The 26,492-nt window shown below is 40.9% G+C and overlaps 1 protein-coding gene, 1 long non-coding RNA gene and 1 other non-coding gene across 4 annotated transcripts in view; 1 reads left to right on the forward strand and 2 right to left on the reverse strand.

The window, feature by feature from the left end:
* Window positions 1–400: 400 nt before the first annotated feature.
* LOC138990182 (uncharacterized) lies at window positions 401–17,958 on the reverse strand. The gene is made up of 3 exons (XR_011466279.1): window positions 17,823–17,958; window positions 16,995–17,120; window positions 401–5,917 (listed from the first exon to the last, which is right to left on the reverse strand). It is a non-coding gene; the product is annotated as an uncharacterized lncRNA (long non-coding RNA).
* TRNAS-ACU (transfer RNA serine (anticodon ACU)) lies at window positions 7,836–7,908 on the reverse strand. Its single transcript has one exon. It is a non-coding gene; the product is annotated as a tRNA-Ser (tRNA).
* Window positions 17,959–18,337: 379 nt separating the features above from the next.
* RB1 (RB transcriptional corepressor 1) overlaps window positions 18,338–26,492 on the forward strand; it is a 120,489-nt gene continuing 112,334 nt past the window's right edge. Inside the window, exons 1-2 of one of the 2 annotated variants that reach the window (XM_070380301.1) lie at window positions 18,338–18,633; window positions 21,383–21,509. In XM_070380301.1, coding sequence (XP_070236402.1) covers window positions 18,506–18,633; window positions 21,383–21,509 — 255 coding nt within the window. In that variant the 5' untranslated portion in view covers window positions 18,338–18,505. The remainder of the gene's footprint in view (window positions 18,634–21,382; window positions 21,510–26,492) is intronic. The other variant, XM_070380298.1, reaches the window with a different exon arrangement.

Genomic DNA, 26,492 nt, shown 5'->3' on the forward strand with positions numbered 1-26,492 from the left:
AGGAGAAGTTATTACAAAACTGTACATTCTAAAATTATATTTCTTGACATGACAAAGGAAAATGAAGGCTGTAACAAGAAGGTAAACCTGTACTCTAGCTAGTAGAAATAAAAGCCATGCTAACTGTGACTAAATAGAGTAATAAAGTAAATAAAAGTTACTATTCAGAATGGAAAGATGACAGATTCAGGAAGCACCTTTTTAATGGAAAATTTATTTTCGAAAGCTTCTCTGGATTAAAAAGTCCGTGAAGGAGTACTTCCTGGTAGTTAGGACTCTGCGCATCCACTGCAAGGAGTACAAGTCAACCCCTGGGCCGTGAAGTAAGATCCCAGGTGCTGCTCAGGGCAGCTAAAATAAAATAATACAATTTTTTAAAAAATTAACATTAATTTTAAAAAAGTCCCTATGACTTAACCTTCTATTATGGCCAATTTTAACTCATTCTTAAAAAAACCTTGTTTGGCTGCATTGGGTCTTAGTTGTGGCTCATGGGCTGTGCTCTGCCACACGTGGGACCTCCTTCCACATGTGGAATCTTTCAGGGGTGAATGTGGGATCTGGTTCCCTGCCCAGGTTTTGAACCCAGGCCTCTCACACTGGGAGTGCAGTGTCTTAGCCGCTGAACCACCAGGGAAGTCCCAACTCATTTCCCCAGTTAACACTTTTTTACTTGTCTCATGGAATTTTCATAAACCCTGAGAGGACTCAGGGCATAAGCAATTAAGTAGAAGAAGATAATGAATCAGAGAAAAGCTTCAGTTAATGAATCAGAGAAAATTAAAGATCGTTTGGGTTGAGAGGAAAGGGAAAGTCCAGATGGCAAATAGAACAAGAGAAGAACTTGCTCTATGGGTCACTGAAGACAGACTGATCCTGTTCCCAGTGGGGAGGAGCAGAATGACAGAAACATCGGGTAAGTTTATGGGATCCAAGAGGAGAGGCAATCTACATGTGTTCTTAGAAAGAGGCCCAAGGAGACCCAAGATTTCAGAGGCTGAAGGGCTGTGTGACAAGTCTAAAGTGTGGGACAGCTTATAGAGTCCCATCTGATGCAGTGTGGTAGATGGCTGGTTCTGTGGCCTGAGAGTGCCACAGGAGTGGATGGGGTTTCAGGGAGCACCCCACAGTTTCCTTGACTCAGCCTGGCACTGAAATGAGTTTTTTTGCACCCTAGAGTCTGTATAGAAGTTAAAAGAATAATTGTCAAACCTGCAGGGGCCTTTTTAATGGGCTCATGGGGATGATGCAGTGATCGCCTTATATGTCCAGTAAACAAAGATGAAACCAGATGATGGATGGCTAAATGGAAGCCAAGCCAAAGATGTCACAATACCCAATGCTTTGACACTCCACATGCACCCCAGAAATTAGATATATGTCTTGGATGTATGTTGACTAAATTTAAATTTTTGCCACTTAGAGGGTGGGGACTCTAACTAGAAAATAGTTCAGAGGAAAATAAAGTTATTATTTCTAACACAGCTGGGTTTGGGAGCTAAAAGTGAAACCATTACTTTTATTAATAGTATCCCCTAACCTAGTTTTGCAGTTGAGAAGCAGATCTGAGTGAGATGTGGGTCTCTACTGAACTAGCAGGAGAATAAAAGATGTTTGGGGGAATAAAAAAGGAAATAGGAAAGAAGGGTTGAGAAATCCTCTTTCTAACTGGAAGAGAGAGTCAAGAGGAAAAAGAAAGAAAATAGATGAAAATCCAACATCTCTTTTGTTTTCATTATGATATTCATACTGACTCCATGGGATTTCCTGTTTTTCTAGCATATTCAGGAAGGACACTTTATAGACCACTGAAACTGGAATTTTATCTGAGGTGAGAAAACAAGAATGTTAGACATGAAATCACAATCCAGGTTGAATTTCTGGCTTTGCCATAAATAGATGTGTGACCCTGGACAATCTCTTAACCTCTTCAAATTCAGTTTCAAATCAACTGTAAGTGTTAGTCACTCAGTCTTGTCTGACTCTTTGCAACCCCATGCACTGTAGCCCATCAGGCTCCTCTGTCCATGGCATTCTCCAGGCAAGAATACTATAGTGGGTTGCCATTTCCTTCCCCAGAGGATCTTCCCAACCCAGGGATCAAACCCAGGTCACCTATATCGCAGGCAGTTTTTTGAGCCATCAGGGGAGCCCTCAAATCAACTGTAAAAAGGGTTTAATAAAACACATAGCATTGAATTATTGAGAGAAGTGAATCACTATACATGAAAGAGCTTTGTGGGGCTTCCCTAGTGGTCCAGTGGCTAGGACTCGGCACTACCAAAGCAGGGGGCCCAGGTTCGATCCCTCCAAGGGGAACTAGATCCCACATGCTGCAACTAAGAGTTCAGATGATGCAACTGAAGATCCTGCCTGAAGCAGCTAAGACCTGGGCAAGCAAATAAACAAACAAACACAAATAAAACATTTTTAAAAGAGCTTTGTAAGTGGTAAAAACTGGACCCCATGGGGTATGATTTTGCAGGGGAGGTGACAATGGGGAAAGAAGTGTACAGGTGTAGACGACACATGGGGGTGAACACTGCTATTTTGGAGTCTCTGAACAGATAGTTCAACATGAAGAAATCAGGTTTACTGGAAAAACATGGTCCAGAAGAGGAGAAAACAGGAGAGGAGTTATATGGGCATCAGAGGCAAACCCAGGTATCCTGACTTGAAGTTCAGTAATTACATCAAACTCTTTACTTAGGAGTACCTGTCAGAGTCTCTTGCCCATTCATTTTAGAGATCTGACAGTTAATATATGGTACATTGTCCTATCTTATAGTTTTGAAATAGGACAATCACTTCTCAAGCTTTCAGTGTAAGAAATTTAATAGGAATTGGGGCTTTAGAAACCAAGAGTTAATCTTTTCAACCACTGGAAATTCTTAGTTACAGTCTTTAGGATGAAAGCCCCTGCTATTAGCTCAACTAGTTGTTCTTCCTTTGAGACATCTCTGGAAGCTCAGCACTTATATGTGAAAACTTTTGTTCTTACTCTGAAAGCTGAACATGAGGTTGGATGACATGCCGTAAGTTTAGAAACAGATGCAGTCTTCCTAATTTGGTGCAGTGTTGGAATCCTCTAGTTGCGACATGAGATGAAAATTCCATTCCCCAGATTTCTTTCAAAGTAGCATTTGGTGGGACTGTTTCATTGTGCTACCTAGGGTAGGGAGGACAGCTCAAAAACACATGCTCAGTTGCATATGATGGTTGCTAGACTGTCTTTTAGGGAAGGTAGGCCTTATCAACTAGAGACCCCTAGGTTTCACTGGAAATTGTGATGGGTTTAGGATTGTGAATTTGAGAATAGAAGCCAAGCAGAGGTAAGAAAGAGGAAACATATTTGAAGTGGGAGGGAGAAAGAAATCTTGGATAAAACACTAGAGCCATCAAAAGGATAGGGCAGGACTGGGGAAAGAGTATGCGAGAGAGATCCATTGAAGTGGGGAGCCAAGTGTGGATTTTGGAGAACAGATATATTAAAGGAAATTCCCACCAATGTTTTATTTTGAAAAAGACCAAACTTTTAGAAAAGTTACAAAAATAGTACAATGTAGTATATCCACTGCATCTACATGTATAGAGACAAAGAGTACATTTTATAAATGTATGTATTCACAAATTTTGTATATAGTTAGATAAAAAGTAGATACAGAGAGAAATATATATATATACATATGTATATACTTTTCTGAAACATTTGAAAGTTGTAGGTAGACAGCATGAAACTTCACCAGGAAATACTTCTGTATGTGTCTCCTAAGAATGAAACCATTCTCCTATATGACCACAGTATAATTTTTCCACTCGGGAATTTAAACTTGATACAATAAAATATCTAATATTCAGTACACACAAACACTTTCCCCATTATCCCAAAAACATCCTTCTAAATCTCCAATTTAAAGGGGATTTAAAAACTGTTTGCTGTGTTCAACATAAGTGCCTTCTCCATTTTCCCTATGAAATCACCAAAAACAACCACATTTCTTGTTAATAATTTTATGCCAGTAATTTATTTGGGGGAACATGCAGATGTTGCATATCCAGATTGGCAGGGGATAAAAACAGAAATCACAGCGGGTGCTAGAGAAGAGGCTGGTTGACGCTGACTACAACCGAAGCAACAATTTGGAGGAAAGGAAATGTAACAGACTCAAAACCACTGTTCTATTCCTGGGGTGCTACCCCATTCCTCTGATCCCATGTCTTCTAATCTTCTGTATGTGATCAGTCTCTTACAGTGCTTGTTTCCCAGATCCTATCATGATACAAAACTTCATTCTCATGGCTTTTTTCTTTTTAATAGATTTTAATTTTTAGTGCAATTTTACGTTTATAGAAAAATTGAGAAACTAGTACAGAGAGATCCCATATAGCCTTTCACCCCTACACACAGTTTCTCTAATTATTAACATCTTATACTAGTACATTTTTTACAATCAATGAACCAATATTGACAGATTACTATTAATGAAGTCCGTACTTTATTTAGACTTCTTTGGTTTTTAACCTAACGTCCTTTTTCTATTCTAAGATCCCATCTGGGATATGAAATTACATTTAGTTGTTATTTCTCCTTAAGCTCCTTAGATGATGCCAGATTCTCAGACTTCTCTTGTTTTTGATATCCGTGACAGGTTTTTGCTTCTAGGTCTTTTGATAACTTAATCTCTGTATATAGCTTGGCAGAGCACCACAATAAATATTATTTTGAATTAAGTATTACCTTTGATACTGGGTGAAAGTCAGATCCTGTCTGAAGTAACCACATGATAAAGTTATTTCAGGAGACTTGTTTGTGCATAGATCATATTATGAGTACTCATTGATTATATCAGAGAAGGCAATGGCAAACCATTCCAGTACTCTTGCCTAGAAAATCCCATGGATGGAGGAGCCTGGTAGGCTGCAGTCCATGGGGTCGCTGTGAGTCGGACACGACTGAGTGACTTCACTTTCACTTTTCACTTTCACGCATTGTGGAAGGAAATGGCAACCCACTCCAGTGTTCTTGCCTGGAGAATTCCAGGGACAGAGGAGCCTGGTGGGCTACAGTCCATGGGGTCACAAAAAGTTGGACATGACTGAGTGACTAACACTTGAAAAAGAAAAAAAAGTATACTCTGTTTTTTTCCTTTATTGCACTTACCAAGGAGAAGGCAATGGCAACTCACTCCAGTACTCTTACTCTTACCTGGAGAATCCCATGGATGGAAGAGCCTGGTAGGCAGCAGTCCATGGGGTCACAAAGAGTCGGACACGACTGAGCGACTTCACTTTCACTTTTCACTTTCACAATTTTCACAAATACATTGTGTGTATCAATACACACAATTTCTTTATCTACATTTGTATGGATGGAAATTTATTTTTCCTGAATTTTGGCTATTATGAATGAAGTTATGAATATTTGTATATGGGTCTTTTTTGAGGACTTATGATATTTCTCTTGATTGTAGAATATGTGTGTTTTATGGTGGGTTTCTGTTTAATGTTGTAAGAAAATACCAATCCATCTCCCAAAGTGGTTGTGCCATTTTATAGTCTGTATTAGTTATCTATTATTGCTTAACAATATTACCATGAACATAACAGCTTAAAGCAAAACACATTTATTATCTCCCAGTTTCTGTGGGTCAGGAATTACAGCTTAGCTGATCGTTTGCAAGGAAAGATGCAATCAAAGTGTTGAACAAGACTAGTTTCTCATATGGTGGCTCAACTGGAAAAGGACCTGCTTCCAGACTCATGTGGTTGTCCGTAGAATTCATGTCCTTTTGGTTGCAGGATCGAGGGCTTCATTTTCTTCCTGGCTCTTAGCTGCAGGTTGCCCTCAGTTTCTAGAGGCTGCGTGCAGTTCCTTATGTGGGGTTCCTTAAATGGTCAGCTGCTTCCTCAAGGCCAACTAAGGAGCAAGAGACCTCAGCAAGATGAGTGCTACAATCTTTATACTACGTAATCAAGTAATCAAATACATTTAACCACGTCTATCCCATCTCCTCGGAGAAGGCAATGGCACCCCACTCCAGTACTCTTGCCTGGAAAATCCCATGGACGGAGGAGCCTGGTAGGCTGCAGTCCATGGGGTTGCTAAGAGTCAGACACGACAGAGCGACTTCACTTTCACTTTTCACTTTCACGCATTGGAGAAGGAAATGGCAACCCACTCCAGTGTTCTTGCCTGGAGAATCCCAGGGATAGGGGAGCCTGGTGGGCTGCCCTCTATGGGGTCACACAGAGTCGGACACAACTGAAGTGACTTAGCATAGCATAGCATAGCATATCCCATCTCCTTTGCCACATTCTATTGCCATATTCCATTACAAGTTCCACTCACCCTCAAGAGGAGGGGGCAAACACAGGGCAGGGATACTAAGGGGTAGGGATCACAGAGGGCCACCTTAGGAGTGTGTGGACTGCATTCTCCCACCATAAATGAATGAGAGTTTTGGTTGCTTCCTATCTTTGTCAGCATTTGGTGTTGCCTTCTTTTAAATTCGAGGCATTTTAGTTGTTGGAGAGTATGGTTTTGAGTTTCCCTATGGCAACCCACTCCAGTACTCTTGCCTGGAAAATCCCATGGACGGAGGAGCCTGGTAGGCTGCAGTCCATGGGGTCACTAAGAGTCGGACACGACTGAGAGACTTCACTTTCACTTATCACTTTCATGAATTGGAGAAGGAAATGGCAACCCACTCCAGTGTTCTTGCCCGGAGAATCCCAGGGACGGGGGAGCCTGGTGGGCTGCCGTCTCCGGGGTCACACAGAGTTGGACGTGACTGAAGCGACTTAGCAGCAGCGGCAATGTCTAATACACTGAACATTTCTCCATGTGCTTATTGAACACTCATATATCTTCCTTTGGCAAATGTCTTTTCAAGTATTTTAAAAGTTTTTAAACATTTAAAAAGTTGGGTTGTTTGTCTTTTTATTGTTGAGTTGGAAGAGTTCTTTATACATTCTGTTCACAAAGATTCTCACAAATAGTACTGAAATCACTGAGCCTTTATATGGAAAAAATGAGCCATCACTCCTACATCACACTATATAAAAATGAAGCTAATTGATATTTAGACTATTATACCCATCAACTACAGAATACACATCTTTTAAAAGACACATAGAAGATTTCCCAAGACAGACCATAGGTTGGGCCATAATACGAGTCTGAATAAATCTCAAATGACTGAAATCAAACAGTATGTTTTTTGGGCTTAGCAGATTCAAATTAGAGATCAATACAAAAAAATCTAGAAAATGCTCAATTATTTTTGTGTACTTGTTTTTATCAATTCCTGTGAAATAAGTGCTATGATCACTAACCACAACTAAGGATTTGTCTATTTCTCCCTTCAGTTCAGTTCAGTTCAGTTCAGTCGCTCAGTCGTGTCCAACTATTTGTGACCCCATGAATCACAGCACGCCAGGCCTCCCTGTCCATCACCAACTCCCGGAGTTTACTCAGACTCATGTCCATCAAGTCGGTGATGCCATCCAGCCATCTCATCTTCTGTCGTCCCCTTCTCCTCCTGCCCCCAATCCCTCCCAGCATCAGGGTCTTTTCCTTAAGTTCTGTCAATTCTTACATCATGAATTTGAAGTTATATTTGACATATGCATATTTAAAAGTATTATATCTTCTTGAATGATTCTTTTATCAATATGAAATATCCTTTTCGTCTCTGGTAAAACTCCTTGTTCTGAAGCCTACTTCCTTTTTTTCCTAATATTTGTTTTTATTTGGCTACACCAAGTCTTAGTTGTGGCACGCAGGATCTTTACTTGCAGTGTGCGAACTCTTAGCTGCAGTGTGTGGGACCTAGTTCCCTGACCAGGGATTGAACCCGGGCCCCCTGCATTAGTAGTGCAGAGTCGTAGCCCCTGGACCATCAGGAAGTCCCAGTCTACTTTTTTTATATTAAAATAGAAGCTCTAACTTATGATTAATATCTTCATGGCATATTTATGTCCATCACTTTAACCTAGTCGTGTCTTCGTATTTAAAGTAAATCTCTTATATTACTTCCCTTCTGGCTCAGCTGGTAAAGAATCCACCTGCAATGTGGGACACCTGAGTTCGATCCCTGGGTTGGGAAGATCCCCTGGAGACGGGAAAGGCTACCCACTCCAGTATTCTGGCCTGGAGAATTCCATGGACTGTATAGTCCATGGGATTGCAAAGAGTCAGAGACGACTGAGCAACTTTCACTTTCACTTCCTTATATTAATAAAAAGCATATTGTCATGTCTTGCTTTTGTATCCTGGTTTCTAATTGAAGTGTATTTCTTTTTCAGTTATGTCTTTTTTTCATTTTTTAGAGATTGATTGCTCTGTGATTATAATATGTACTGTGATGAACTAATATTATACAACTTTACATATAATGTAAGAATCTCACAATAATGATTGTATAGATTTGTAAATTAAAATTATAGTTTTCTCGTATCATAGAACACCATACATAGAATTGCACAAGTCTAAACTTATTGTATAAAAATAAAGTGAATGAAGAGAGATAACCTGTGTCTACACATTATTCTTCATCCTACATGTATTAATATATGCACTTTATCGCTTCTTCTATGAACTGGACATTGTGTGAGTGTTTGTGCTCAGTTGCTAAGTCATGTCTGACTTTTACAATCCCATAGACTGTAGTCTGCCAGGCTCCTCTGTGGGATTTCCCAGGCAAGAATACTGGAGTGGGTTGCCATTTTCTTTTTCAGGGATCAAACCTTTGTTTCCTGCACTGGCAGGTGGATCCTTCATCACTGAGCCACCAGGGAAGCCTGAACTTGACATCACTGTATATTAAACACAACTGGTAATAACTGCTCAGTCTTATGAGAGCATCTTTCAAAAGACAATATAAATGACCCTAATCTCAGAACAAACTTCTGGGAAAAAGAAGACAAAGAATTTATGTTAGGGATTTCCCTGGCAATCCAGTGGTTAACACTCCATACTTCCAAGGCAGGGCACACAGGTTTGCTCACTGGTCAGGGAACTAAGAACCCACATGCCTCTTGGTGTGGTCAAAAGATAAAAAAGAAAAAAAATCTGTTAAATCCCCTTGTTTTTTCCTTTGTTTGATACATAAAATAAATAAGAGATAAAATTTTTCTCCTCAGACATTAAATCTCCCACATTTCTGGGTTATGCATGTCTAGGTGTTGTCTGGTCCCTCAACATCTCATTCCTCATTGCCAACTGAAAAACTCTGGGACCAGAACTTGCTGGGCTGTCCAAAGGTTAAGACCCCGCTCTTCCAATGCAGGGTCATGGGTTCCATCCCTGCTCAGGGAACTAAGATCAGGGAGTACAGATGTCATAGATGAGGGGTCAGGGACTATAGATGTCATAGACGAGGCAACTCCCATTTGGCTGAGGACAATCCCCAGTCAACACTCACATTAGCTGGGGGATGAGTGCCAGTAGAAAAAGGAGATTTAAGCAAAGCACCAACAGCATCCATCCACCTCACCCCATGGACTGTAGCCCACCAGGCTCCTCTGTCCTTAGAATTCTCTAGGCAAGGATACTGGAGTGGGTAGCCATTCCCTTCTCCAGGGGATCATCCCAACCCAGGGATCAAACCTGGGTCTCTTGGATTGTAGGCAGATTCTTTACCATCTGAGCCACCAGGGAAGCCCCATTCATCCACCACAAGGGGCTAATTCTATCTCCATTCTTTCTTTCTTATACCCTTATATTTTAGTTGTTGGGGGCCACAGCATCATATATGATCAGTCGGTTTGGTGCTTATACTGTATTTTGCAAGGAGGTTCCTGCAGTCTGGAATGTGCTAAGTCTGGAGTGTTCTGTTAATGCAATAAGATCTATCTAATATAGACATGTCCCACAGTAAAACCAGAGGGGCCCCTGGTCATGTGTTCATTGTTTCTCTTTTGTCATAAAATGGATTATTTGATCTGAGCCATTATTATGAGAGAAATCATGTCAATATATTGTTGTTCTTCAGTTGCTAAGTTGTGTCTGACCCTGTGACCCCATGAAGTGCAGCATGCCAGGCTCCTCTGACCTCCAGTGTTCCCTGGACTTTGCTTAAATTCCTGTCCACTGGGTCAGTGATACCCGACCATCTCATCCTCTGTCGTCCCCTTCTCCTCTCACCTTCAATCTTTCCCAGCATCAGGGTCTTTTCCAATGAGTCAGTTCTTCACATTAGGTGGCCAAAGAATGGGAATTTCAGCTTCACCATCAGTTCTTCCAATGAATATTCAGGGTTGATTTCCTTTAGGATCAACTGGTCAGTATATTAGGCTTCCATAAATTGAGTTGTGGTGCTGGCAGAGGCACTGAGGGCCAGGAAGGCAAGCTCATAACCACAATAGTCACCGGTTCTGATAAAGATGAATCACTATCTCCTCCTTCTCAGTGTAATCAATCTGCCATCAAGTGGCAGACAGTCTTCTCATGAGTAATGCCTCATCAAAGGCTCAGTTTTGGTCTCCGCAAATAGCAAGTTGGGAGTTCAGCAATGGCACCAACTAGTAATCTAGCTAGAACAGAATTGGTGAAGAGACCATAGTTTTGGACCCATGCCAAGACTTTCATCCCTGCCACCATGACCTTTCTATCACAGGCTCTTTGTGCTAGCTGATACCACAATTATCTTGTTCACCTGGTGCCTGAGGACCTCTGCTGTGGTAGATGCTCTTTGGTGAAAATGAACATGAGACACAAAGATAGAAATGCTTTATTCTCATTCCCTTAGATCCATCCACATTCTGTTTTCCAATGACTTAACCACAGAATGTGGTGTTGAGTCAAAACCCCATTGATCCCCATTCTAACTGGAGTTTAGCCTGGTGCCAAGTCTTTTAGCTTGGATTCTCTAGAAAATAGAGCCTTAGGGCCATTTGAAAGAAAAAGGAGTGAAGACGGGAGTGGGCAGGAGAGGAGGGGAAACTAATACTGGGTTGCCAAAAAGTTTGTTTGGAAGATCATATGGAAAAACCCAAACAAACTTTTTGGTCAACCCAGTATAATAGTGTAGTACTAAACTGGCTACCCAACTGACTGCTCAGTGTTGTGGACACATGCTAGTCATGGGGATATGCTACTTAGCGGAACAGACATAGATCTACCCTCATGGACAGACCTGGCTTTTGGGGCATGTAGACCATGCAGTTCTGTAACACTCCACGTTAGAAGGGCCTTGAACTTGATTTAAAGCTCTGTTGTCACCATCTTGGAAGTCTCAATAATTTTCGAACAATAGGCTCTACATTTTCATTTGACACCGAGCTCCATGAATTATGTTATCTGATCCTGTTAATATAAATTACAGTTTAGTAGGGGGATTGATCACGTTTTCTCTCCTGAAGAGTGTGAATTGGTAGCATGGAGAGAAGGTTCTTGTGGCAGGAGAACAGAACAAAGAGATGAAGAATAGCAGCGTTCACAGTGCCTGCTGCTGGATAGATGACAAAATACATGGATGCAGCAGCAGGGAATCTTTCTTTGGTCTTCTACTCTTTTTCCCTCTAAATTAATCATCAGTTCAGTTCAGTTCAATTGCTCAGTCATGTCCAACTCTTTGTGACCCCATGAACCGCAGCACGCCAGGCCTCCCTGTCCATCACCAACTCCCGGAGTTCACCCAAACTCATGTTCATCAAGTCGGTGATGCCATCCAGCCATCTCATCCTCTGTCGTCCCCTTCTCCTCCGGCCCCCAACCTCCCCAGCATCAGGGTCTTTTCCAATGAGTCAACTCCTCGCATGAGGTGGCCAAAGTATTGGAGTTTCAGCTTCAGCATTAGTCCTTCCAGTGAACACCCAGGACTGATCTCCTTTAGGATGGACTAGTTGAATCTCCTTGCAGTCCAAGGGACATTCAACAGTCTTCTCCAACACCAAAGTTCAAAAGCATCAATTCTTTGGTGCTCAGCTTTCTTTATAGTCCAACTCTCACATCCATACATGACCACTGGAAAAACCATAGCCTTGACTAGACAGACCTTTGTTGGCAAAGTAATGTCTCTGCTTTTTAATATGCTGTCTAGGTTGGTCATAACTTTCCTTCCAAGGAGTAAGCGTCTTTTAATTTCATGGCTGCAATCACCATCTGCAGTGATTTTGGAGCCCAGAAAAATAAAGTCTGACACTGTGTCCACTGTTTCCCCATCTCTTTGCCATGAAGTGATGGGACCAGATGCCATGATCTTAGTTTTCTGAATGTTGAGCTTTAAGCCAACTTTTTCACTCTCCTCTTTCACTTTCATCAAGAGGTTCTTTAGTTCCTCTTCACTTTCTCCCCTAAGGGTGGTGTCATCTGCATATCTGAGGTTATTGCTATTTCTCCCAGCAATCTTGATTCCAGCTTGTGCTTCTTCCAGCCCAGCGTTTCTCATGATGTACTCTGCATATAAGTTAAATAAGCAGGGTGACAATATACAGCCTTGATATACTCCTTTTCCTATTTGGAACCAGTCTGTTGTTCCATGCCCAGTTCTAACTGTTGCTTCCTGACCTGCATACAGGTTTCTCAAGAGGTAGGTCGGGTTGTCTGGTATGCTATCTCTTTCAGAATTTTCCACAGTTTATTGTGATCCACACAGTCAAAGGCTTTGGCATAGTCAATAAAGCAGAAATAGATGTTTTTCTGGAACTTCTTGCTTTTTCCATGATCCAGTGGATGTTGGCAATTTGATCTCTGGTTCCTCTGCCTTTTCTAAAACTAGCTTGAACATCAGGAAGTTCACAGTTCACGCATTGCTGAAGCCTGCTTTGGAGAATTTTGAGCATTACTTTACTAGAGTGTGAGATGAGTGCAATTGTGCGGTAGTTTGAGCATTCTTTGGCATTGCCTTTTTAAACCCTGAATAATTCAGGTAAACTGAGTAGGTTTCTATTCCTTGAAATCAGAAAGAATCTAAGCACACACACGTGGGAGGTGACTTAAATCATGGGAACGAAATAGAGCAAGAATAGAAGAGAGATGAAGATCTTCTAGGCCAGTGCTATCTCACAGCACCCATAAAGGAATGAACTTTCTAATTTTAATTTTTTGTGAAACATAAATTTTTGGAAAGTAAAATATGGAAAAGCACTAGAAAAACGAAATGAAACAAAAATGGCACACCAAACACAAGCTCACTCACACTTTCAAGTATTTCAGACATAAAACTGCATTTCGAAAAACAGAATTAAAACAAAAAATAACATAAGATAAAAGGAAAAAACTATAACAACTGCACTTTGTTCACTGAAAGTGTACAGATAGGTGATCAATATAGAGAATAGCTAATACACCCTTAATTTTCCATCACTCCACGGTCTAAACAAAAGGTTGGCAGTGAAGTGACAATTTCCTATATTAAATACTATAACAATATTTAATATTTTACATCTGTTAACATTTAAAGTTTTTAACATGATAATTGGATGTGTTTCTTCCTTGTTAAGTCCTCTAATGTAGCTTGGTTGCTGACAATGCCACTAGCATAATGTATATTTAAATTGTTTCTTTGTTGTTGTTGTTGCTATTTTCCGTTGTTTTTATTTTTATTTTTTGGCCACACTGTGGGGCAGTTGGGATCTTAGTTCCCTGATCAGGGATCAAACTCACACCCACTGCAGTAGAAGTGAGGAGTCTTAACTGCTGGACCACCACAGAAGTCCCTAAACTGTTTCTGTGTTGTATTTAAGAATACTAATAGCAGAGCAATCAGTCTCTTAAAGGTATGTTTAAGGAAATGGAAGAAAAGACTTTACTTTTTTTTTTTTTTTTCGCCACGAGGCTTGCGGGACATTAGTTCCCCAAGGAGGGATAGAAACTGGGCCCAGGAAGCAACAGTGCTGGGTCCTAACCACTGAGATTTTAAAGGAAATTCAGTAAGCTCAGATATTCATTCTTAACTTTTACTCCAAATGAAGCAAATGATGCTTTATTTTAAAAATTCATTTTCAATTCTTCATCAGTAGCCTGCTCCAAAGATTTATCCTATTACGTTAATAGTTACATTTAAATTATCTTTCAATGAAAGAAAGGAATTCTGGATTCATGAATCCCCTATGTGCGTCTATTTTCATAGAAAATAAAAATCCAAAATGTTTTCTCAAATTCATAGTTTTTTTATGTTTTATGTATAAATGCCACTGAAATTTGATGGCCTTGCTTCATCAGTCAGTTCATAGTTTCAGTACTTTGCTATGAGATATGGCTGTGAACTCAGTAGATGGGGAATTTCACTTCTAAGCAAAGTTAATACAAACACTCAGATATTTAATTCTTTGGAATTACTTCTCTGGTTATTATTCGGTTTACTACTATCATTACTAACCCACTACTGATGTGTCTTTTCTTGACAAGACAGAAAAGGCTTATTTCACCATCTGTAATTTAGGGTTAAAAATAAATGACACAAATTTTACTTCCCAACTTTAGCTGTGAATTTCAAAAACAGGCTTGATTAAAAATGAAAATGGCTGTAAAAATAAAATGACTGTAAAAATAACTAGTTGTAAACGGAAAAATTTACATTTCCACATATTTTTATTCACTTTTGGCTTACAGTTGACAAACTAACCTTAAAAATTTCACTCTTTCACTAATGTGGTCCTATAGCACGTGACAAGGACACAGACCTACAATTCGTGCCACACACCTACTATTTGTCACACAAGTTGGAGAAATCTGAACCACTCTATACTCTGTTTAACCAGAGGTGTCCAACGATCACATGCTTGGATGCTGCTGAAATGTTAAACTCCTATAAATGCTGTGAAACATTTACTCTTTTTTTTCATGTTTATAGAATGCTAATTATATTTTTGTGACCCTCATGGACTGTAGTCCACCAGACTCCTCTTTTCATGGAATTTTCCAGGCAAGAGTACTGGAGTGGGTAGCCTTTCCCTTCTCCAGGGGATCGTCCCAACCCAGGGATCGAACCCAGGTCTCCTGCTTTGCAGGTGGATTCTTTACTGTCTTAGCCAGCAGGGAAGCCTGAAACGTTTACTCTTAACTTCTGTCCTTATTTCCTTGTGTACTAAACAGAAGTAGTTTGCAGACTGGCACTGGTCCAAGAACCACACTTTAAGCAGCACTGCTAGAAGAACTAGTAGAGGCGTTTATGAAGTAACAGAAGAGAGGAGGGGAACAAGGAGACCACGAATTTGTGGAAGACTATGGAAGCTTTAAGAGGAAGTAGTTCACTGTGTTAACTGCAATAAAGGTCAAGTAGGTTGAGACCAAAAGGAAGCCATGAGTTGACAATTAGGACACTGGTGACCTTTGAGAGAGTGGTTTCAGTGGAGCGCTGGAGGCAACACTAGCAGGCTGAGGAGTTGCAAGAGAAGCGCACACGGGGACTACCCTTTCAAGAAGCTAGATGGGAAAGAAATGGAGACAGTGTGGCAGTTTACAAGGAGGTCGAGGGGCTTTGCTGATGGGCCAATGTGGTTAAGAATCTGCCTTCCAACGCGGGGGACAAGGGTTTGATCCCTGGTCCTGGAACTAAGATCCCGCATGCCACAGGGCAGCTGGCCTGTTGCTGCAACTACTAAGCCCTCCAACTCTAGAGCTGGTGCTCCGCAACCAGAGAAGGCTCACGCACCACAATGAAGAGGCTGTGCACCAGGACAAAGAACCAGCACAGCGAAAAAAAAAAAAATCAAAAAAAAAAAGTCAAAGGTAGACTTAGACTACGGAAGGCTTAAAAAAAAAAAAAAAGGTCTGATATCACTGAAGGGGCCTCAAACTGAAGAGAGTTCTGTCTCCAGGCAGAAAATCTAAGACAGAATTTTTTTTTTTTTTTGGTTTTACAGTAATCTTAAAACTACTATGAAGGTGCAGAAAGATCGGGGGAAACTTCCTTGGAGAATCTGTAGACTTTCTAACACTTCTTTGGCAATGCAACAGAAAGCTGTGGGAGGAATACAGGGATTTTTAATTGATTCAGTTTCTCCTGAGTTTTGTATAAGGACTTTATTTTGGCTACATCAAACAGTGTACATGACCTTAGTTCCCCAACCAAGGCTCAAGCCCGTGCCCCCTGCTTTGGAAGCGCAGAGTCTTATCCACTGGATTTAATGCTCAGAGACTTAACCACTGGGAATTCCCAGGACTTTAAATGTATCCATGGTAAGATACACATCGTTTTGTAAAGTGAGAAATCTCTGAGCTATCATAATTACAGTAAACTCAGGTATTGACAAAATGGGTTTAATAAAGCAAGTCATATCTATATATGAAGAGAGTTTACTTCAGTTCCCAGATTTTCCTCTACTTTGACTCCATCCCGAGTTTTAGCAAAGAAGCATTTACCGTGTGCCCAACACCATGTTAGGTACTAAGGCTACATTAATGACTAGTCTCTATATGGAAGGAGTTCACTGGAGCAAAATTATTGGTTTTGATGCTTTTTGGTGGAAACAACTGAAAAGCCCAGCTCCATCAAGGTCAGCTCCAGGGCCAGTCAAATCAGAGGCTCAGTCACGTCACCAAAGACCCAGATTTTCTGATATTACTACTGAGCTATCTTTAGTATTTCTGCCTCATCCTCAGGTCAGCTTGTCTTAAGTCACTATGGCTGCAGCAATTGCAAGTGACACATTCTCAAAATAGTTAAGGGGTAGAACTATGTCATCTGTATCTCATTTTAGAGGCTCCCAGCTGACTGTCTTTGATCTTGCAAAAACCAAAACTGCATCTTACAAAAACCAAAACTGTACCCTGTGTTCCTTACTACCCTACTTGAATCCTGGGAAAAATGAGTGGAATTACCGCTGTGATGGTATTTGGCCTCTGAAGTTGGGTCTGGGCATGGACCCTAACTCCTGATAAACTTTTGAGTCCACAAGAGAGAGTTTCTGAACTTAGGCAGAACTTGTTGTTGAGTAGGCCAATAACTGCTAACCCCTTTTCACATTCTGGCATACACCATAATATACACAGAAAATGATAATCCATTGTATGGCCCACAGGGATAAACCCAAGAGCTACCACTTGCCTGAAGGCGTTGGCTGCCTCAGCCCTGCTGAGCTGTTCCACGGATGAGGGAATTCACATCAGAGCACAGCTGTATTTTATTCATAGCACCTCAGTTTCGAAGCTCCGAGCTGGCAACCCATAGCATCTGCCAGTGAGACAAAAGCAGGTACTCAAACTAGGCAATCTATTAGCATAAGTAAATACCAAGAGACAGGAAACAGTTTCTAAGTCAGTGTTTGACCACAGTAATTCCTGCAAACTCTTTTCTGATGTCTTTGTGCCTTGCACATGCTATTTCTCTCCTCTTGGTGTTTTCTTTAACACAACGTAATGGATAAGTAGAGTCAAATATATCTGGGTTCAAAACCTCTACACCCATCGGCTCTCTGTGTGTGTGTGTAAGTCACTCAGTCGTATCTGATTCTTAGAGACCCCATGGTCTGTAGCCTGTCAGCTCCTCTGTCCATGGAATTCTCCAAGCCAGAATACTGGAGTACTGGGCAAATGAATTAACTCTTTTGAGCCTGTTTTCCCTATCTAAAGTGTAATACGACTACAACTCATTTTAAAGGGCTGTTTCTGAGGATTCGGTAAGATAATGAGGTAAAATGGCCAGAACAATCCCTTGCGCACATAGTAAGTCCTCCTTAGAGGTGAGGTCCGTCTGGCAAACTTCTATTCAAATGCCCCTGCTCCTGTGAAGATGTCCTTTAGACGTTTCGATGGTGCTTCCTGGTTTTACGCTACTATTAAAACCGCGCAGCACCTTGTCATCAGTTCTTTGCCCGCAGCCCCCACCCCTCTTCCCTCAAAGAACTCTCAAAAGGCCAGGTTCGTCGTCCCATACTTGGTCTCCGCTAGTAGTGGGCAATATCCAGCTCCTCATAGGTGTCCCAGAGGGTATTTGTTTTTGTTTTGGCTGACTTCGCTTAACGGATTGAGCGGGAGGAGCGCGGGCGAGCGGGAGGGTGCCGCCCACGGAGGAGAGGGGCGTGCCCGCCCCGGGTGCGCTCGCCCGATACTCCCCGGCGGGGGCCTCGGCTGCAGTCCCGGATCCACCCGGCTATAGCGAGGGAGCCCGCGCGTACCCACCGGGCCGGGCAGCGCCCTTACTCGGCCACCCACGCCCGCAGGGGCGAGTTTCGAGAAGAGGCAGGCTGAGGCGGCGGCAGCGGCTGCTGCCTCCGGGCGGCCGCCTGGGTTGCCGGCCCGGGACTCCCCGCCCGCCCGGCCCGCGCCTCGCCTCGCCTTGCCTCGCCTAGCCCAGCACCCCGGTGCCCTCCCGACGCCGGCGGGCCCGGGAGCCTCGCGGACGTGACGCCGCGGGCGGAAGTGACGTTTTCCCGCGGTTGGCCGCGGCGCTCGGTTGCCGGGCGAGGGAGGGCCGGCCCGGTTTTTTTCTCAGGGGAACGTTCAAATTATTTTTGTAACGGGAGTCGGCCGAGGACGGGGCGTGCCCGAGGTGCGCGCGTCCTCTCCCTTCCCCGGCCCTCCTCCAGCGCCCGCCGGCGCCTGCCCAGCGAGCGCGTCATGCCGCCCAAAACCCCCCGGAGAGCAGCAGCAGCCGCCGCCGCCGCCGCCGCCGCGGAACCCCCGCCGCCGCCCCCTGAGGAGGACCCCGAGCAGGACAGCGGCTCCGAGGACCTGCCTCTGGCCAGGTGAGCGGGCCGAGCCACCGGCGGCGGGCGGCGAACGGGGAGGGCGCCCCGAGGCTGCGTCGGCGGGCGCCGCGGCGTCTAGGCGGGGGCGCGTCCCCGCGGGGCGCCGGTCCGGGCGGGAGGACGGTCCCCCCTCCACCACCCCTCGCGGCGGAGCGCCCGGAGGGAGCTGACAGGGGTCTGGGTGCGGGCGCCGCCAGGGGAGGGCGGCCGGGAGGGGGTCTCGGCTCCAGCTTGACAGGTGTCGGGCGGGTGGGGCTCGGGTCGCTGAGCGAAGTGACAGGTGCCGCCTTTGCTCCGCGAGACGGCCCTGCGCATCCGGCGGGTGATTTCAAGACCCCATCACACGCAAAAGAGAAAAAAAAGAAAAGAACTAACTGGTGTCTGCTGGACAGGTTTTTCTCCCCGTTGAGATTTGTAGTCCTCCAGTGGTCTTTTGACTTTCTCTTTTGGTCTCTAACGATGCAACAGTTGGAAGTTGTTTTTTTTTTTTCCACCCCCTCTGGGCGCGCAGCTGTATCTGAAGCCCAGTCCTGGGAGAGACAGCCAGAAAAGCCTTGGATGCGGCGGCAGAGATGCCCGCGGACGTGAAGGGTAGGGTCCTGAGTGTCAGTTATCCCCCAGGAAGCTCGGCTGAGGCGCCTTGTGGCGTTCTCTTAGAAGGGGGTTTTCGGTCTTGAGGATTCACGGCCATCGGTAGTGACTGATGGAACGTAACTCTTTAGAAAGAACTCGTGCCTGGGCAAAAATATTGTGAGACGTTTAGCCCAAGAGCTTAAAAGTTCCTAAACTTTTCTCTTGTTTTCCAGAACTCTTGTTGCGTATTTTCATTGGCTTCAGCGTGCTTCGTTATTTCTTCCATTTTGCCTTTTGGCTTTGAGCCAGCAAGGATCCTGGTGTCCTTGTTGTTTTTTTTTGTTTGTTTGTTTCGTTTGTTGTAGTACAAAACGAGTGTTTTTGTGCTCACGTGGAATTATTTTTCTTCTCGTAAGTGGATTCTAAATTTAAGCAAGTCTACGATAATGCAGTGGAACTTGACAAGGGAGATAATGTATTGCAACATCTTATTTTTCTTGATTGTGATGCTTTATGGTTAGAACCAAAAATTGAACGAGTATAATTATCCATTATTATTGTCAGAGTTGGCCCTGCTTTGAGACTGCACATCAATTACAGTGAAATGAGACTCCTTTCTGTCTCCTTCCCACAGTTCTAGCCCATCAGCAGGTCCTATTTCTTTCACCTCCCCCTGCACTAAGAGAATTCGGGACAAATTGTTAAAGATTGGGAAAAGCTTTTGGAAATGGCTTGTGAAGGGCTATTAGAAATTCATATATGACTGTCTTATCAATTAAAAATCATTCTCACTAGTGGGGGAAAAAAAAAAAAGAAAGCCCAGGGATGTTCTAGGAGAAGACATTAGTTTCTGATTAAACTCTGATATGTCCAGTATTTTCCAGTTTCCCTTTGGTAAGAGCAGTGAAGTCTACTGCAAAGAACCCTGTTATCCACAGAGCTTGGAAGCATTCTTGAATATTGTAGAGTAACCAGAAATATTGAAGTTCTGACCATCACCTGGGAAAAGAAAGTCTTTTTTCCTTCTATTTTCCAACACTTAATTTTATATACTTTTAAATGACGAAACTATCACAAATTCTTTAAGTCAGAACCACGCAAGATAGTCTGTTCTTGATTATTCTTACCCATAAAATGTGTCCTTATGGGCTATCAAACTACAGGTTAACTACTTAACAGAGATAGAACCACTGCCTGGCAGTCTGAAGCCAAGAATTTTACCTGGGGTGGGTTCAGGGCCCAGTCCAACTGCATTTCCAGTGATGGAGCCCATGTCAGCTTTGAGAATTGAAAGTTTACTTAAGGGAAACAGCACACCATCTTCATTCTTGAGATAACCAAAAGTTAATTATGTTTCAGAGAAGGGTTGGCAGTCTGGAATAGTGCTCAAGGGCCAGGATTATAGAGTTAGATTATTGGGTTTCTATCAGGGTTTCTGACATACTGTCTGTGATTTCAAGTGAGTGCTTTAACTTCTCTGATTTAGTATTTATCTGTAAAACAGGGTAAGAGGACTTACCTAATAGGCCAATGTGGGGATTCAATCTACCTTCATCTAAGGTACTTTGTGTGGGATCATAATAAATACTAAAAAATTATAAGCTATTCCTTGTACTACTACTATTATTATTAGAGGTCAAGTAGACATTAACTGATTGAAAAAGAATTAGCCAAGAAGAATTTTTTGACTGCCTGTTTTGGTTAAGGAAAATCAGGAAGAAAAGGCTGAATTTATTCCTCATCTAAGAACTACTAGTAAGTAGATTAAATAAAACACTGTGAAGGGTAGACCGAATTTTAGCAAAAGTTAATGATATTAAATTGGTTTTGTAATATTATCTATTGCTTTCCTCTTGCTGTTAACCAACCCAACTTTCCCAAACAGTTTTAGCTCTTGTACTTACTTTAAGCTACTTTGCTGCTCTGAAGTATGTGATTCACCAGACCAGCAAACATTTTTCACTGTGTGGTATTACCATTCTGGAAAGACTGAAAAAGATGAATATATGTTTAAATTCTAAGTGTAATTTTTTTCAAAGATAAATAAGATTCTAAAGTATTTAGTGATGCTGTCTTTCAGGATAGTGCTATTCTGTGCAAACTATTGAAACAAATATTTATCTGATTAATTTGATTGAAATATGTGCCTATTATATATTTTTTCATTTGGTAGGCTTGAGTTTGAAGAAACTGAAGAACCTGATTTTACTGCATTATGTCAGAAATTAAAGCTACCAGATCATGTCAGAGAAAGAGCTTGGTTAACTTGGGAAAAAGTTTCATCCGTGGATGGAGTATTGGTAAGGAATGTCAAAATTTTTTGAAAACATTTTCTTAATTTCAGAAATAATTTTTAATCACCATAGAAAATTTGGAAAGTGGAAAATTTATAAAGCAAAGCTACTAATAATCCTATTACCCAGAGGTAGTTTATTTCTGATAACATTAAAAATTTTTAAAAACCCATCTCTCCATGTAAGCCCCTTACCAAAGTATTTTAAAACAAATCTTAGGTTTTATATTTTATTCATAAATAGTTCACTATGCTATAAAGACTTTTTAAAAAACAAAAAATGACTCATAAAATAATTTTAATATCATAATGCATAATCAGTATTGAAATTTCCTGATTCCCTTATAATTATTTATTTAGAATTCAGAATCTTTGATAATATTTTGATATTCCATTTTTACATACACATATATATTCAACATCTATGTATATAATAATATCACTAGCAAATAATTATTGACACTTTATATGTACTAGAGAATATTGTAAGCACTTTGCAAGTAACTCATCTGACAAGCCTTTAAGATGTGAAGCATAAAATCCTTATTTTACATGTAAAATGTAAAATCTTCGTTTTATAAATGAAGATACTGAAGCTGAGTGAGATTGAGTAACTTAGGATCTTGACTAATAAGATCTAAAACACAGATTTGGGATCATACATATAGTTATATATGTAATTACATGTAGTTTTTGTAAAATTAAAAAAATTTTTTTTCTTAACATGAGCATTTTATGTTGTTAAATATTTTTTGATATATTTGATAATGTCATTTCCAGTGGTGTTATAATATTTTATCCATTAGATGTATTCTGATTTGTTAGCTTTCTGTTATTTGACATTTCCCCCCCAACTTTTTGGAGCTGTATACACAATGTGATAAACATCCTTATTCATAAGAGTGATACCTGGCACAAATTAAGTCTTCAATTATTTGTTAAATGGATTAATGAACAAATCTCTGATTATTAAGATAAATTCTTACAATTTGAATTACTGAGTCAGAAGCTATGAGCATTTATAAAACTATTGGTAATTTTTGCTAAATTGCACTCTAATCACTTTTAATGAGTTTACGTTTTCATTCAGCATTGTATTAGAGTACACTGCTGACTTGGTTTTTTACTCATCCAATCAACGCAGCAAAATATGTTTATATACATCCCATAAAAATACTATTTATAACTGTTAAAAAAAATCTCTAGTGTTTTAGTCTGTTTGGACTATTAAAATAAATATCTTAGACTGGATAGCTTGTAAACAATAGAAATTTATTTCTCACTCTTCTGGAGCTGGGAAGTCCAAGATCATGGTGCAGGCAGATTCTGGGTCTAGTAAAGGCACACTTCTTTATTCACAGGGAATTCACAGATAGTGCCTTGTCACTGGCCTCAGTTGGCAGAACTGGTGGGAGCTTTTGCTGGCCTCTTTCAGAAGGGCACTGATTCCATTCATGAGGGCCCTTCCCTACTGACCTAATCACTCCTGAAGGCTCTACCTCCTGATATCATCTTGTTGGGCATCAGGTTTTCAGCATCTGAATTTGAGGGGAACACAAGCATTTGGTCTGTCAGTTCAGTCGCTCAGTCGTGTCCAACTCTTTGTGACCCCATGAATTGCAGCACGCGAGACCTCCCTGTCCATCACCAACTCCCGGAGTTCACTCAAACTCATGTCCATCGAGTCAGTGATGCCATCCAGCCATCTCCATCCTCTGTCGTCCCCTTCTCCTCCTGCCCCAATCCCTCCCAGCATCAGGGTCTTTTCCAGTGAGTCAACTCTTCGCATGAGGTGGCCAAAGTATTGGAGTTTCAGCTTCAGTATCTGGTAATAAAAAAAAAGAGAAAATAAACCTCACAATTTCCAAAGATTTGAACATATTCTAGAACTGCATACTAAAAAGGCATTCTTGAAGTATCTTGGATGAATGACTTTGGTATTATCATCCCAAAGCACCTAATATATATTTCCACTGATTTGGGTACATCATGTACAAAGCCATTTCTTTGTGTATGCTGTTAAAGAGAGTCATCACTCCTTCACTTCTCTATCTTCCATAAATACTAAGCTTTTACTTTTCAGAAAGTTGAAAAGGGGTAGTTGATTATAGACAGTATTGGTATAGTATTGGTAAGTGCAGATAGTTGCCAAATAAGTGAGTTGTGTTCCAGCTTTCTTGAAAGTGAAAGTCACTCAGTTATATGGAACTCTGATCCGTGGTATTCTCCAGGCCAGAATACTGGAGTGGGTAGTGTTTCCCTTCTCCAGGGGATCTTCCGAACCCAGGTCTCCCACATCACAGGTGGATTGTTAACCAGCTGAGCCACAAGGGAAGCACTGGAGTGGGTAGCCTATCCCTTCTCCAGCAGATCTTCCTGACCCAGGAATCCAGATCTCTTAGTAAGTATAATAATGTAGTTAGATTTGCAGGCTAGTTCACAGGAAACTTTTTTAAAAAGACTGAATTCTAGCAGTAATAGTTTTGGGCTTCGGACCTTCATATATACATATATAAATAAACAAATGTTACTGCTTTTTATCCTACCCTTTTCTTTCTCCTGGCTTTGTCCCTATCTTCCATGGGAACTGGCATAGTTTAAAACTCATCTCCTGATGATGCTCTTGATGGGGACTAAGAGATGAGAAGTCATTCCTGGTTGTGTGCTGAGGAAAATAAGAAAGGAACTTCATGTTACAGTTGGAATTTGGGGCATCTTTTCGTTGGGTATGACAGGATGATGTTGTATTTTTCTGTTACAGTTCACTAGACTCTTCCAAGAAATGTTATTTTCAGTGATAGTTAAGTTTTTGAGAGTTGGCCTGATAATTTAATCTTCATTTATGTGGTAATTTCTAAGGGAGAATGTGACACAGTGAATGCTGAGAAGCCAGAGAGTGACAAAATGAACCTGTTTCTGATGCAGCCATTCTAGTTGTACTTGGCTATCTTCTTTGAAACAAGAAGAATGTGGTAACTCAGGGTAATTTTTGGCAACTGAAAATAGATAATGTTTATTGAAACAAAGGATGGGTTAAGAGCAAGAATTTGTCATGAGACTGGACTAACTCAAGTTTCAAATCTGCCATTTACTGCCTCTGTGATCTTGAAAAGGTACCTAAAATCTCCAAGTCTCAATTATCTTATTTGTAAATGGAACTAACAATAATTTCTGGGTCTTGGAGTTATTTGGTAGATTAAATTCATGCATATAAAGCATTTATTAGTGTAAATGAGTGCTTATATTTGGTCATGACTAATGAGCTACTGCAGAAAATCTTATATTAATATTTTTTAAAAGAATTTAAGGATCAGTTAAAATGGTTTAAGTTTTAAATGGATGTATAGTGATTCTGATGTGGCACTTTCATTAAAATTCACATTTTTAGGTTCTTGAGAGTAAAAAAAAGTTGTTTATACGTGCAGGAAAGCATATATTAATCCTTTTAAAGGAAAGGTTTGTGGTATTTTGTCTAGAAATTTCTCCTTTTTGTATAAATGTTTAGTAAGTGTGTAATATGTGGTTGCTGTCATATGATTAAATTGTGTTCATGCTGCTTAACAGCATATGAATAAAATAAGAAATTGGTCAGATGTCCTTCTCATACTGTGACTTATGGTAAATCAGTTGTTGGAATATTGGTTCTCTTTCTGCATCTTGAATGACAGTGTGGCAGAGAAGAAATAAACCTTGGACCTCAGGGCAAAAAACTCTTATTGTAGTTGTAATGTAGCTATATGATTTTAGGCAAATTGGTTAATCCCAGTCTCAGTTTGCTCATCTGAAAAGCAGAAATGACATCTGAATATCATCCTTTTAGGCTTTTGCATAGGGGTGTGTGTGTGTATTTGTATGTTTGTATGTTTATTTGTGTGTGTATATATTCAAGGGCTTTGAAATATATTACCCTTGATAGAAGCATTTTAGAGGTAATTACATTTAGAAAGATAATTGAAGAGAATAGTTTGGAATTAGAGTAAAACTAGGCATTCTATTTAAGCTGTGCTGCAAAAATATGAAGAGGTTTCTTAATAACCTTAGCAGAATATATATTTTAAAATTATGTATAATGAAAATTTTCTTTACCTGTAATTTTTTAGTCCTTATACACCCTATCTACTTGAAGATGGTGCTTATATTCTGATTGCTTGTGGGTTTTGCTGAGCAAAATACATTTAAGAACATGTTTGTGTGTGTGTCGTCAGCCGCGTCTGACTCTCTGCGACCCTATGGACTGTGAACTGCTAAAGAACATGGACGTGAGTGTTACATTTGTATTACAGATGTAGGATATCTGCAGGTTCTTTTATTTCTGATTCTAGTTCTAAGATTAATTTCTAAAGACATTTTATTTTGGAGAGTTTCAGATATTTATATAAGTAGGTTAAAGAAAATAGTATGAACTCTCACATAACTCTTAACCAGCTTCAGTAGTATCAGTCATGGCCAAACTCTGTTTCTCCCTGACTCCAGATTATTTTAAAGTAAATCCAAGATATGATATTTCATCTATACATATTTCAGTATGTATGGGGGGAAAAAAAAGAACTCTTTAAAAAAATGACCACAAGAAATTTCCTGGTGTTCCTCTGATCAGGATTCCACACTTCCACTGCAGGGGTCATGGACTGAATCCCTGATTTGGAAACTAAGATCCTACAAGCTGCACCAGAAGACAATCCCCTCCAAACACAGAAGCACCACAGTTCATCATATCTGATAAAATTAATGAAAATTCCTTAATATCAAATATCCATTGTTTGAATTATCTTGTTTCAGAAATTCTTTTCAGTAAGTTCAGGATTTAAATAAGGCCTACACAGTGTGATTGGTTGATTTGTGTCTTAAATCTCTTTCAGTCTGTAGATTTTGCCTTTTCCTTCCCTCCCCCTTTTCCTTTCTTTTCTTATTCTTTTTTTTCAATGTATTTGTTGAAGAAACTGGAGTTTTTATCCTGTGAGATTTTTTACTGTGTGTATTTTACAGATTG

This window comes from Bos mutus, chromosome 12, assembly GCF_027580195.1.
Source record: "Bos mutus isolate GX-2022 chromosome 12, NWIPB_WYAK_1.1, whole genome shotgun sequence".
In the NCBI taxonomy this organism is placed as follows: Eukaryota; Metazoa; Chordata; class Mammalia; order Artiodactyla; family Bovidae; genus Bos; species Bos mutus.